This window comes from Artibeus jamaicensis, unplaced genomic scaffold (genome assembly GCF_021234435.1).
Source record: "Artibeus jamaicensis isolate MK-2021 breed Jamaican fruit bat unplaced genomic scaffold, CSHL_Jam_final scaffold_1283, whole genome shotgun sequence".
NCBI lineage: Eukaryota > Metazoa > Chordata > Mammalia > Chiroptera > Phyllostomidae > Artibeus > Artibeus jamaicensis.
This window is the reverse complement of record NW_026522028.1, coordinates 14,986,959-15,001,819: the sequence shown is the minus strand read 5'-3', so window position 1 is coordinate 15,001,819 and position 14,861 is coordinate 14,986,959. Positions and strand designations below refer to the sequence as shown.

General features: G+C 33.3%; 1 protein-coding gene across 4 annotated transcripts in view; it reads right to left on the bottom strand.

Moving 5' to 3' along the window:
* RPS6KA3 (ribosomal protein S6 kinase A3) overlaps positions 1-14,861 on the bottom strand; it is a 112,797-nt gene that overhangs the window by 77,905 nt on the left and 20,031 nt on the right. The window contains exons 1-4 of one of the 4 annotated variants that reach the window (XM_037157435.2): positions 10,196-10,298; positions 9,943-10,036; positions 8,942-8,978; positions 3,139-3,195 (exon numbers count right to left, since the gene is read on the bottom strand). In XM_037157435.2, coding sequence (XP_037013330.1) covers positions 3,139-3,180 — 42 coding nt within the window. In that variant the 5' untranslated portion in view covers positions 3,181-3,195; positions 8,942-8,978; positions 9,943-10,036; positions 10,196-10,298. Of the gene's footprint in view, positions 1-3,138; positions 3,196-8,941; positions 8,979-9,942; positions 10,037-10,195; positions 10,299-14,861 lie in introns of those variants that run through there. The other 3 variants (XM_037157434.2, XM_037157437.2, XM_037157433.2) reach the window with 3 other exon arrangements.

Here is a 14,861-nt window from a genome sequence, read left to right as displayed (position 1 = left end):
CTCACTCTTCCATAACTGACATAATGTTCATGAAAATTTGTTTGGCTTCTGAAAAATTAATTTTCCCAAGATGTTAAAAAGCATGTAGAAACATAATTTTTTAATACACTAGCAATAACCACATGGAAGACACAACAGAAAAGAAATCCCACTTACAATATAAAATATCTATGAATTATCTTAATTAAGAAATAGACAAAATTATATATTAAGAAACCATAAAATTTTGATAAGCACTATAAAAGAATATCAGAATAAATAAATGCCCTTGGATGTGAAGACTCAATATTATTAAAATAATTTTCTTCAAGTTAACCTGTAAGTTAAATGTAATTCTGACAGAAAATTCCAATAACTTTTTCAGGAGTACTTGATAAACTGATTGTTAAATTTATCTGGAAGATGTACGAGACTACTATTTTGAAAAGTAAAAAAGTGGGAAGGCTTGCCTTGCCATATATATAAAAAAATAATAAAAATATAGTAGCTGAAACTGTATATGAAGTCAAAACCTGCAAAAGTGTTGTAGGTTGAATTGTGTCCCCCCAAAAAGGTATGTTCAATATTCTCTATGCTGTATTTTACATGGTGCCACATGGGTACTAGACTTATTGGGGTGACCTCTTTGTAAGGTACATAAATATGTAATCCCTATGCCATATACTTGAAATTAATATTGTATGTTAATTATAACTGAAAAATAAAATTTAAGAAAGTGTTGAAAAAGTATGTTCAAGTTCTAATCCCCAGAACCTGTGAATGTGAACTTATTTGAAAATGGGGTCCTTCCAGATGTAATAATATTAAGATGAGGTCAAACTAGAGTGGGGGGGGCTCTAATGCAATGACTGGTGTCCCTAAAAAAGAAAACAGGAAATTTTTGAAGAGACACACACGGAGAATGTCATGTTGATAGAGGAGGTAGAAACTGGAGTGATGCATCTACAAGCCAAGGAATGCCAAAGACTGCTTCACCGGAACCTAGAAGAGGCAAGGAAGCCTCCTCTGGCGCCTTCAGGGAGAGCAAGGCTCTGTCAACATCTTGATTTCAAACTTCTAGTCTTCTGGACTGTGAGAGAACAAATTTGTTGTTTTACACCACCCAGTTTGTGCTAATCTGTTAGGGCAGCCCTAGGAAAACTGATACCAAGGGTGTACAGCAATTGTACATTGCTGTACAATGCCATACAATTTTATATTGCCATAAAATGCTAAAAGAAGGATCTCAAATGAGTGGGAATAATTGGGTTTTATTTATTCAATAAGGAGAGTTTAGGACAACAGGTTATTTATTTGGAAAGGAAGGTTAGATTTCTATATCACAATAGGTGCTAAAATTCCAAGTAGATCACAGATCTAAGTGCAAAAAATAAAACTGCTAGATGAAAATGTAAGAGAATATTTTTATAACCTTGGTGCAGGGAAGGATTTCTAACCAAAACATAAAAAACCCAAAAGCCAGATCCAATGATTTTTAAAAATGAAAACTTCTATACATATACAATATAATCAATCTTAAAAAATAAGGAGAAAATAGCTGCAAGATACTTTACAAACATGGAGTTAATATCTATAATAGATAGAGAGACAACAGAGACCATAAGGAGACAATAACCCCAAAGAAAGTTGGGCAAACACAAATATACAAAAGCCAATACTCAACTTCACTAATAGTCAAATGAGATGCAAGTTAAAATGAGAAAGTATTATTTATTTAGAGTGGCTCAAATTAAAAATAATTTCTCTGTTTTAAAGATTTTATTTATTTTTAGACAGAGGGAAAGGGAGGGAGAAAGAGAGGGAGAGAAACATCAGTGTGTGGTTGCCTCTTGCATGGCCAGAACCAGGAACTTGGCCTGCAATCCAGACATATGCCCTAACTGGGAATTGAACCAGTGACCCTTAGGCTCACAGTCCAGCACTCAATCCACTGAGCCACACCAGCCAGGGCAAAATAATTTCTGATAATATTCAGTGTTGAATATCCTGTTTGACCATACCCTATTCAACACTGGAATTAATTTTTGGTTTGGAGGGCAATTTGGCAGTATCTACTGAGATTTAAATGTTCATACCCTTTATTTCAGCACATCCTTTTCTAAGGCTATATCCTAATGAAACACAAGTTCACAAAAATATATACAGGAAAATTACCGTAGTCATGCGTCTTGCATGCCTCCATTTGGGAGGAATAATGATTGTTAATGCTGCTGCTGAGTTCTGTTTAGATTTACATTGGTGAAATATTATGTTATTTATGTTATTAAATATTTTACCACATTTTCTTGCTTAAATTTTTTTCCCCTATTATCCTCTTCTAAAACTTAGGTGTGCCTTATGCTCCAAAAAATATAGTACATTAAGAATAGAACATGCATAAAATAGATTATACAACCATTTAAAAGATACAGATCCACACTTTCTGTCATAAAAGACGTTTAAGACATTAAGTGAAATTAATAAGTTGCAGAATATATGTATTTTGTAAATATCAACAATAATTGTCTTATGCATAGAAGAAAAAGAAAATTAATACCTGAGCTGCTAACAATTGTTTTCTTGAAGAGGAAGACAGTTTGATTTATTGCCTCTAATAAATCAATGGCTAGTTTGATTTTTTAATTTTTTTAGATTTTACTTATTTATTTCTATTTTTATTTATTCTTTTTAAAGATTTTGTTTATTTATCTTTAGAGGGGAAGAAAAGGAGAGAGGGAGAGAAATATCAATGTATGGTTGCTTCTCATGCATCCCCTGCTGGGAACTGGCCTGCAACCCAGGCATGTGCCCTGACTGGGAATCAAACTGGTGACCCTCTGGTTTGCACACTGGAACTCAATCTACTGAGCCACACCAGCCAGGACTGAATTTTTTTTTAAATAATAAGATTTAAGGTACTAATAAAAAACTTTCAACAATATAAAAGCAACTGTTTTTCATTCTCTTAAAATCAGTCTTATCAGTTTTTTTAAATGTCACTGGCATATTCAAGAATGTATTTTGGTAAAATTCATGTGGAAGCATCAACAAATTTCTAATACCATAAAATTGTCATTTTGCTCAGCTTAAAAGTAAGAATACTTAAACTTTATGGTATCTCATTTATCTGTATCTCTTATTATACAATATTTTACTTACAGTTTGTGGATTAATCTCCTCCTCTCCCATAGGTTCATCCATAATTTGCTGTCCATTCTGTGAAAAGCACAGCAAGTAGAAAGTTACCAAAACAGATCTCACATCAGTTAAAGTTAAATGAAGGCAGACAAAACAAATTCAAATAGAAATATTTTTGCCCCTGAAGGGTTCTAATGAAGCACAGAACCACCATATAAGTATGCAGTTGCCAATTTGCAATAAGCTGTGCTTCAAAAGTTAATATGTAAATTATTTATTTTAAACTATAAAAACACTCTTCCATGGAAATGATATAATAAATGATAATTACCTTTCCAGGGGGGCCCTTCAGTTTATTTTAATAGTTAAATGCATTACAAATGGTCCTATTCAAACCTCATCAAATTGCATTTACAATATTTTGTATGGGAAAACACATTCTAAATTCCAACTCCACTGATAATTAATCAGGGCAACTGATTAATTATTTCACGGGAAAATTAAGCTAGTCTCTATATCAAAATAGATTCCAGATGGACTGAACATTTAAATGTCAAAAATAAAATTATACAAGTATTAGAAGAAAATATAGGTGAGTAATACTTATGGGGTAAGAAGGATGGAAACCATAAAGAAAAAAATTGACATTTGAATCCATAAGTTTATAACTTCTGCCAGACACACAAAAAATAATTACAAAAAGAAATAAAAACAACATATGACAAAGGATTGGTATCTTCAATACATAAAGAGCTTTGTTTTACAAACCTGTAAGAAAAAACGATGGACCTCAACAGAAATGAGCAATAAAGGAAAAAAGAGTTCAGCCTTAGTACTAATCAAGGAAATGCATTTAACTGAAAGATACCTTTGCCTTTCAAATTGGTAATGATTAACAGAAAAAGTTAACACCCAGTGCTATTATGGGGAAAAGAGGACTCAGGATACACTGCTGGAGAAAGTGTAAATCAGCTCAACCTTTCAGGAAGGCAAAATAAGTCTGTGCTTAAAAAAAAAAAAAAGAAAAGAAACATAAACATTTGAAATGGCCCATCACTTTTATTTTTTTTAAAACAGTGGACAAGTGTGCAAAGATATACATACAAGAATGCTCACCATAACTTTTTTCAAAAAAGAACTTCAAATTGGAAATCTAAATTCCTACCAATAGAGAACTTGTTAAATATATTTGGTACATCCACATTATGGAATACTATGCAGCCATTAAAACGATGATAAAGATGTAAATTTATTGACATGAAAAGACAGTTGCATGTAATAAGTGAAAAAGCAGTTTACAAAACAATATGGATTGTAATGATCCCATTTTAGGTAAATATATACATATTTCAATGTATATATTTCTATGGGAAAAACTCTGAAAGGATATACACCAAAATGTTAACAGTGGCTATCTCTGAGTGGTAGAATTTTAGACAATTTAAATTTTGTTTGTTTTTTGCTTGTTTGAATTTTCTAATGTGCCTATAATGTCTTCAATGAATATGTATTATTTGTGTAATTTAAAACAAAATGACACAAAACCAGAGTCAGGAACATATAGCGTCTTTTCTAGTTTCCTTACTTGAAAAAGAGGTGAATTCCTTTGACTACTTGTTAATTCAACAAATGTACAAGAATCTAAGCTAACCATCTTGAAACACTATCAACTGGAAAATAAAAGGTAAACCACCCATTACCCTACAGCCCACATGAGGCATCTGCTCTGAATATGAACTCTTCTCTCTACTCTCTCCATCCCTATTTATTCATCATTCATCCATTTATTTCATTTCATTCATGCTATGTTCTAGGCACCAAGCTGGAGATGAAAGGTTAATAAAATAATTCCAGAGGATCTCACAAGTCTACTAACCCATAAAAAGGGCACCTTTCACTTTCAAACACTCACCGAGTATGTTCCTAGGTTATGAAATGCCTATACAATACTATGAAGTAGAAAAATGGTGCCAAAATGAAAAATAAAAAGGGGGGGGGGAGGCAGGTATAAAATCCTTATTTTCCCAAAATAGTTTCAGAGGCCCATTTCTATGTTAAGGACTCAACTCTAAGATACATCTTTCTCCTAAAAGCTACAGCCATTTTTCAACTGAATACTGATTACCTTTACTCAGATACCCGGACAAACCTAAAACTAGTTCTTAAGAACACTGGCTTTGGAGTCAGACGATTAGATCAGATTTCTGCTCTTGCACTAATGATGAAGCCTTAGGCAAATTATTTAAACTATCTGAGCTTCAGTTTCTTCATATGGAAAGTGACAACTACAAAAGCTTATCTTCAGAGAGTTGTAAAGACTAAATGACATAAATTATATGAAACCCTAAGCACAGTGCCTGGCACTTAGTAAACAATCAATGTTAGCTACTTTAATTACATCCAAAATTCAACTTAATCAACCCTCTGTGGCCCACCAATCTGCTATTTCTCCTATCTTTATTATCTTAGTGAATGTTACCATCATTCATCTAGTAACCCAAAGTAGATTTGGTCATTTATTGTATATAGAGCTCTTTTTCTATTATAATCTACTCAGCAGCTCCCCTATTATTTTGGCTTTCAGAACCCCTGGTCTAACCTGAGCTACACTTACACTTTTTATAGGAATATAATTTGAGAACCGTCTGCTTCTTGCGACTTTCATGTGTGCAAAACAAGAATCACAACTTATAACTCATTTTAAGGCAAACTGGTACAGTAGAAACAGCACTAAACTTGGAATTGGTGGACAAGGGGTAGAGTCCTAGGTCTGCCACTTACAAGCTTTATGTTTGGGGCAATTCAGATTTTCTCCTGGCCCATTACTTTTATCTGTTCAAAATGAGGATACGTGCCTTGCCTACCCAATGGATTATCGTTAGGCTGAAAACTGAGTTAACTCCTAAGAAAGCACTTTATAAACTCTAAAGAGCTATACCAATGCAAATTACCATTATTAAGGTGAGGTAAATTCATAAGGCTAAAATAATACTCCATAAAGTCCTTTTGATCTTAAAACCAAAAAAAGTGTAAGATTGGTAAGGGATCTGGAAGGTCTTCTGTTCCAAATATACATCGTATGTTTCCGTTCTTTCTATCCCGTTCTCATCTATATTTGAACACTATCAAGACAAGAATGCACTACTTCGCCAGACAGCCTACTACACCATATCTCAGGAAGAGCTTTGGCTGCTAGATAAAATTCTTTATTATATAGTAACTTTCCTCAGTAACAAATTCCCTTTAAGAGAGTTACTAATATATGATGGCTACCTTGCCTACACTGTATCTGCAAAGTCACAGCAAGTAAATCTACAGCTATAACTACAAACCACTCCAATGGGGTCTGTTCTTGTCTAGATAGCTCAAGTTCCTTCAAACATTCCTTTTAGACAGATGAGACCATCTTCTTTCTAAGCATGCATCCAATTCTTCTTAAAGGGTGGTATACAGAATTGCATGCAATGAACATTACAACCTTGATATGACCAATGCAGAGTAAACCGCATATCACCTCTTCTGTCCTAGATAATAACCTATATTAATGCAGGTCACATATTCAGTATTTTTGGAATGTCCCCAACACGTTGCTGAGTCATACTTAGTTTTCTGGTGATTAAATCCTCATCTTCTTTATTTACACAGCAACTAAGCCATGTATTCTCTGTCTCATGAATAAGACCTTATTTTAAAATTTTTCTTCATTTTTGTCCAGTTTTGATCTATTGCTACAGACGCTATAGACTGTATTCCAAATTCGGAAATCAGTCAGTCTCTTCACAATTTTCAACTTCATGTGATCCATACATTTTATAATATATTTTCTCTTCTAAACTCCTCACCCAGCTAATTAATAGTAATATACTAACAAAGCAATCTAAGAAAAAAATTGAGTCAAACATGATATAAATGTAGTTTATGTTCTACTTTTTGCAAAAATATTTATCTCCTTCCTTTCCAAGTTTAGCAAAGATTTAAATTTTTGAACAATTTAATTTTTAAAGCAGGAAAGTATGAAGGCCAATGTTAATTCTACATACCAGTACAGGACCTTTACAAAGATCTACCAAAAAAGCACCTTTACTTCAATAAATGTTTTGTTTCATTTCATCGAAACAAGGACTCAGATGTCACCTGTTAGAAATGAGCACATTACTTCTGCAGCTAAGAAGTTTCCCTTTGGAAAAATGACCCTTGGCATCATTAGAGATTAGGTTACATGGACCATCAGTTAGACTCATTGCAATTTCTATAGTTCTAAAAGTTCAAGAAATAGCACCTATTAAACAGGAAAATGTATTTCTCTACTTCTATGAAAGAGAGAAAACAGGTGGCCTGAATCTGGCTAGTACCAGGTTTAAATCCCAGTACTGTCAATGCTGCAGTTACCCACCTTTGGGTAAGTTACTTATATTTTGAGCCTCAGTTTCTTCATTTGTAAGATGCATAGAATAGCTACCTCACAGGCATGTTGTAATTAAAAGGTTCCACCAAGGGACAGTAGATGCTCACAGTAAATGCTACTTCCTGTCCCCTCTTTTGCCTCATTTCACTGTGTAACATTTACATTTCTATATTTAACTTCCAAATGCAATGCAGTGAACAAGTACTGGAAAGTGTGGAGATACCTGTTTCACCACTTAGTACAGCCAATTTCCTGCCAAAGAAATCATTCATATGTGTGGTGTATTTTTATACAATGTGGCTAAAGAATGAGAACAGACAAAAAAGAATAGTTTAAAAGAGAGGCAAATATATTTATCCTCTCTCATCCCACTATAATGCCTTCTAGCCAAAAAACTGCAGAGCTTAGCAGAGTGTACCTATGCAAATATTATGTGAAATACTGGGAAAGGTTAGAAAATTCTAATCACACTTTGTTAGTCTGAAATGTGTAAAAGTCAGAAATTAGATAAATGTACAATATGGGTTTCATCAGAACAAATCAGATAAAGGAGACTACTGGCTTGGGTTTCAGCAGGAATTATTTTCAAAATAAATTCTAATGTTGTGGTATAAAATTATCACTTAAGATCATCATCCTGGTTTAAATCAAAAGGGATGAACAATTCAAATCAGTAATTTCTAATCAAGAATTCAGGATTTCTAGAACATTCCCAAGAATTTCAAGGAAATTTCTAAAATGTTAAAAATAAGAGCATTTTACTTAATTTTAAATTTTCATTTTAAGTAACTCCACTAAACAGATTGTTTTGTTGTAATGCCATGTTATAACAATGCATATTTCCAGGCTGCTGCTTGATACCTTTGAAGAAAACAGAAAATAAAATTTAAAAAATGCTTTGAGTCAGCAGGAGATCATCATGTACGAATATACTGGGACTAAAAAAATTACCTGTGATTGATCAAATGCTAATTTTAACTTAGCAGGACATACCAGATACTGACATCTTCCTACCTAGAAACGAAATGTACATATGAACATAGGGAGAAAAGAATTCCTCACAGAGAACAACAGCCTGAAATAAGAGGAAAGGAGGAGAAAAAGAAAGGGTCCAGAGCCTTAGTGGAGACCCAGGTTGTAGAAATGAGCAAGGGCCACACTTGTTTATACCACCTTCAAGTTTCCACAAGTATATTTGCCTTCCAAACTCCAAGCTATCAGCAATGATTTTCCTGCCCAAAGCTTATACAACAGGAGTTCCATGAAGGTGTTGAGGAGGAGGCATTAGAAACCTCTCTCAAACTTCAGTTAAGATACCATCATATTGTTCAGAATCCAAAAAATATTCTATGCAATCACAATGCAACAGTAAGAAACAAGCATTTTAAATTCTTAATAAGGAAGGTATATAATCCTTACCAATGTATCAGGATTAAGAATCAGCTCCTCATTTATCCTAAGGAAATATCAGAGATGTGCATAAAGACTTATGTACAGTGATAGTCATCATACTCATTATACTGAAAAATAGAAAACAATCTAAATGACCAACAGGGGACTGGTTAAATAAATCATAATACATCTGTTCATATGTAGGAATACTATGCAATGGTTAAAACCAGGGCCTTGAAGAAAAGTTAATGATGCAAAGATATGCTTGCAGTATATTAAATTGATAAGGATAAAAACTATATAGGACCCCAAGTTTGTACCCCACCAACATGTGTGCATGTAACTGGCAAAGCATATATAAAATTTTATCAGTAGTTACCTGGGTCATAGGATTTTCTTCTTTGTACTGTATTTTCCAAATTATATGTATTTAGTATATAATATTTTATAAGGATAAAAAAACAATCAATATAATTAGAATAATCCATTTACTCTAGTTAAGGTGCCCTTATGTCTGCTTTGCTATTCCTGCAGCAACTAAAGGCCTGCCGGTACTCAAGACTGTTCTATTTTCTAGACAAGAGTAGGAATGACCTCTGGTTATCTTCACTTTAAGGAGTTGTTGTTTTTTTTTTTCCTTTCTGGTCATGTGGCTTTGGTCTCAGAAAATAGATATATTTTAGGCCTGAATCCACCTCATGTTTTTTGGAGTGTACTCCTATGGGGAATTCTGCTTATGAAGCAAGAGTATGTTGAGATAAGAATTAAAAAAAAGAAAACACGGTAGCCAAAATTAAATCTGCATCGTGAATAGCAAGTATTAGAATTGACACTGCAGAAAACGGAATCCATGCCACGGAGGACAAACTTGAGTAAATGAAAAAGGAAATGAAAGAAAAGATTTAAAAACTATGGAGGACAGACATAGAAATAATCTATGAATAACAGATGTTCCTAAAGAATAAAAACAGAGCAGTTTAATCAATCAAAAGTACAAGAAAACTTTCCAGTTCCGGAAAAAATAATACCTGAGACTGGAGACTGAGAAGGTTCAACAGAGATCATCAACACCAAGACATGTCCTGGCAAATGTTTTTAAATTTCAAGGATAAAGATATAATCCTACAAGCATACAAGCAGAAAAAAATAGGTTATTTTCAAAGGAACTAAAATCCAATTGACCTTAGAGTTTTCCTCTGCAATAATAAAATGCCAGAAGACAATGAAGTAATGACTTACTGAGAGTTGAAAGGGAAAAATTATGATCTAAGAATTTTATACCTTGTCCTAGTTTTTCATGTACAAAGGTCACAGGAAATTATTCTCAGCTCTGCAAAGTCTTATAAAATGTTACCATCCTGGTAGTATCTTTTTTCATAAATTGTTCAAAGGTGTGTCCTAGACTATTGAAAAGAGAATCAAAGTAAGAATTCAAGAATATTGAGGTAGGAAAGACCAGGTGAAGTACACTGACACCAATTTAATATCTAGAAATTACTGAATAGAATAATTAACCCCAATAAAACAGAAATGGTCAAATGAAGAATAAATCAATATAGTATATAAACAATGTAGAACTTTAGAAAGTTTAAAGGTAAGATGTGTAACCTCAGGCTAAATTAATATGGACTCAAAATAAGAGTTAGTGGAAGAAGGGAGAAACAAAGATTCTAAATTTTGTCTTTCCTAAAAGGATATTTAAAAGTCACTATTTTAGTAATTAGTAAATATAAACTTTGCAGTGCTTTCAAAAACCACACAATAACCAAAATTCTATTTATTTATTGCAGTCCAAATCACTGGAAGATAATAACTGGTGAAGACCGAATAGTACTTTACACAGGCATTACATTCACCCCTAAGGACATGAGGTAGGTATAATCATCCCTGCTTCACAGATGAGGAACCAAAAGCTCAGCAGAGTTAGGGAATGGCAGAAAACCCAGGTCTTTCCAGTTCCATAATTCTTTCTTCACTATTTCATAATCTCCTCAGCAAAACAATCCATATGACAAAAGTAAAAAATAAAAAACTTTAGATGAATGAAATCATTCCAAAAGTAACAATATAAGAAAGGTAAAGTTTAAAGTATCTCATTAAAATCAAGGGTCTCACTGTACATTTGATGCTACTACAGAATTATTGATGTTTTTGTGAATGATGATGGTATGGGAGTTACGTGTTTTTAAGTCTTTATATTTTAAGAAATATAAATGTGAATCTCTACATCTGACTTGATGTATTTAGATTAACTTCAAAATAATCCACTGGAGCCAAGGAGGGGAAAAGAGAGTACATGTGTTGGGGGGTGATAATTCTTGAGCTGGGAATATGGTGGGTCATTATACTATTCTCTCTACTGTGGCATGTGTTTAAAATGCTTGATAACAAAAACTTGAAGAGTCTTAGGTTATAAAAGGTGAAAAACACCCACACAATCACTTTCTAGTTTAAAGAGAAACCCAAATGAAACAAAAGTATAAAAAAGAAAGCAAGTATTTGTAAGATTAAGGCCAACAATAAACTATGAGACAAAAATCTTAAACTAATTAAGTTGGTCACTTAATTTAGACTAAAAGTATAATTAGTACTTAAAACATACAGTAATAACTGCCATTATTTACTGAGCAATTACCACGCACCAGGCAAGTACTAAGTACTGTAGATCACCTTTTATGTTTCTGACAATTCTGTGAGGCATTATCACTAATTTACAAGGGAAGAAATCAAGCCAAAATAAGCATGTCTATCTTTTTAAGCACTTTGTCCTCAGCCCCTAGGAAAATGCCTGGAACACAGTAGGTGCTCAACAAATATTTGCTGAATAAATGAAAAACCCTAATATCCTGCCTAAAGTGGATAAGCAGTGCCTAAGTTCAAATTGAAATCTGATTCTAAAACCCCTACTCTTAACCACATTTAAAATTTTAAATAATGATATTTCATACCAATGGTAAAGATGTGTCATTTCCTTCTTTTTGTTTCTCTTTTCCAGATTTTCTATAGTTGGCAAGTTATTTTTTTAAATAAGCCATGAAAATAATAAATGCAAAATAGTATTAAACATTTAAGCACAGACTAACCTAACCACAAAACACAAAAAATACTTGGGGGACCAATAAATGGAAACAAAATAGAAGGGAAAATTTTACATTAATATCAGCTAGCATAACAAACAAAATAAGGACAAAGCATACAATGTAAGTTATATTAAAATAGGTATATACTGAATTTTATAATGTAAAAAGAATACAAGTTCTTTTCAAGTATCTATGAAAAATTATAAAGACTGATCATTTTCTAGACCATAAAGTATATTCAAAATTCTTAAAAAGCAGAAATCACACAGATCTTATTTTCTGATTATGATTTAAAAATTGAGTACAGAAATAAACTGAAGCACTTGGTCAGAAATATAGTCTCCTAAAAAATTACTGGCTCAAGGAAATAAATGTTAATAGCAGCTATCATTTTATGCAAAACTTATTTTGTTCAAAGTATAGTGTTAGTTATGTTATGCATTTTTCTTACTTAATCCCAATTAAACCATGAAGTATGTCCTCATGTAGAGAAAAAAGGTTAGGTTGATATTTAATAACTTGTTCAAGATCACAAAGCTATTAAGTTTGCAGATAAGATAATTGAACCCGACTCTGAATCCAAAGTTAATACCATTACACTGAAATGCTATCATATATTACTGTTGGAATTCATGTATAGGCATCTATCTAGTTATGTTCCTTTTTCTCTATTTATAAACGTTTGTAATAAAAAGTGGAAAAAACTAGAGTTCTTCCTTTAACATATGTTGTTAAAGTGTCCATTTGTTAAACACACTATCGTAACAAGGTAATGGTTCATTTTTCTAACATACCATCGATCGGATATAATAATTCAAATTGTATAATCTTCTAAAAGAGATTCATTTTAATGTATTCATATTCTAAGACAATTAAAAAGGAAGAAGCCATAAAATCAGATAAAGTAGGGAAGATATGGCAAACATGATTTAACACTAAATTTACTTCTAAAAAGCAGTATGACCTTGGAAAAGTCACTATTTTCTGGTACTTACATGCAATCTATAAGAGTTTGATGGAACCTTGGCCAGGATGTATTCGAAAATCTGCCACTGCTGTGGGCAAGTCCTTAAGACTCTCTGAGATGTGGCTTTCTTCATGCATAAAATATGTGTATACCCAAGAGCTCTTTCAGCTTGGAAATGTTATAATCCTATGACATTAAGGATTAAAGCTATTGAAGAGTTTGTGGGGTTTTTACACCTGAGGAAATTACTGATTCTGCATTTAAAGCTGTTTTATGTTATTTCTAATTCCTTCTTTCTCTTCTGTATCCAAAATAGTTTTATCTACAAGCTTCAGTGGTGCCTTTGTACCCAAGTGTAAGCAAGAACAATGCCAAAGAACAGAATGCACAAATGCTGTCACCTGAAAGAGAAATACTAATAGAAAGAAAACATTGTTTTTCTGTGCAGATTAAGGAACCTAAAGCAATGTTGTAATTTCCACAATCCAATCTTGCTATTCTTACTTTGCTAGTATTGAAAACTATTAAAGTGTCAACTTTCTTTTTAAGTGCCTGTGTCTACTCGCAGCCAGCCCTATTCAATGCCTTCCTAATACCTTCAAACCCTACTTGTTTGTACTCATAGACTAGGGCAGTATTTCCCAAATCTGTTTGATGATTAGAATCACCTAAGATTTCAGTCAATGATACACCACCTGGCCTTACTCCAAACCTAAATGAATCACAAGTTCCAGAAGCCACATGGCCCAGTATTTCATTTTTTAGAGGCACCTTAGATGTTTCCTGTGATTAGACAATCTGGGAAATCACAGTGTAGAGACAAGATCATGGGCTTTAGAGCCTGGCATATCAAGTTTCAAAACGTGGCTTTGCCCCTTATTATAGGAGTGACTTTGGGCAAGTTACTAAACATGAATCTTAGTTCTCTCCACAAGATTTGGATACTAGTTATGTTGAAAGCTGTGGTGAAGTTCAGTATGCCTTGCCATGTTGGGTGTTCAGTAAGTGTTAGCTTTTCTTTCCTCTCGCTCATCTTGCCACAGAAAATGACAAACACAAATATTGGAGCAGATTCTGGTAAGTCCCTTACCCTAATGGGTCCGCTTCCATTTATAGGGCTAAAACTCTGAGTACTAGATAACTGGTTAATACATTACTTGGGTTGTCTAATTTAGAGTCTCAGGAACAAGTGTAATAATTTCTTCTGATTTCTAGAGGCTTAAAGAAGCCCTCCTATCTAAAACAGACATAACCATTGTGCTAGGCTTCAAAGCCCAAGCTTTGGGATTGTGGCAAGATTACCTGAACCTCATCAGTAAAACAGGTGGTGCTTAATTGTTTGCCCAACTGACCATCATACCTTATTGATAAGGTAACTGTTAACTAATAATCACTTACTATCGTTAACTTACATACAGGCTTACAGACATCTCTATGATTAAAAAGAAGAGAGCAGTAACAGCTTGTAAGTAAACCAAGACAGGATGGGATTTGCTCAAATACACAATAAATCAGAGCTTAACACCCAAGCAAAATTTTTGTGTAGTATCAACTGTATCTTTTTAAAAAAATCCTCACCCAAGGATTTGTTTATTGATTTTAGAGAAAGAGAAAGGGAGAAAGGGAGAGAAATATCAATCAAATATTGATTGGTTTGATATGTACCTCAACTGGGATTGAACCCACAACCTAGGTATGACCCCTTACTGGTAATGGAATCCACAACCTTTTGGTGTACGAGACAATACTCCAACTGAGTCACCTGGCTAGGGCTCAACTGTATGTTTTTTTAAAAATTAAATTTATTGGGGTAACACTGGTTAATAACATTATGTGTTTCAGGTGTACGACTCTATAATACATCATCTATCTGCATGTTACATTGTGTGCTTACCACTCA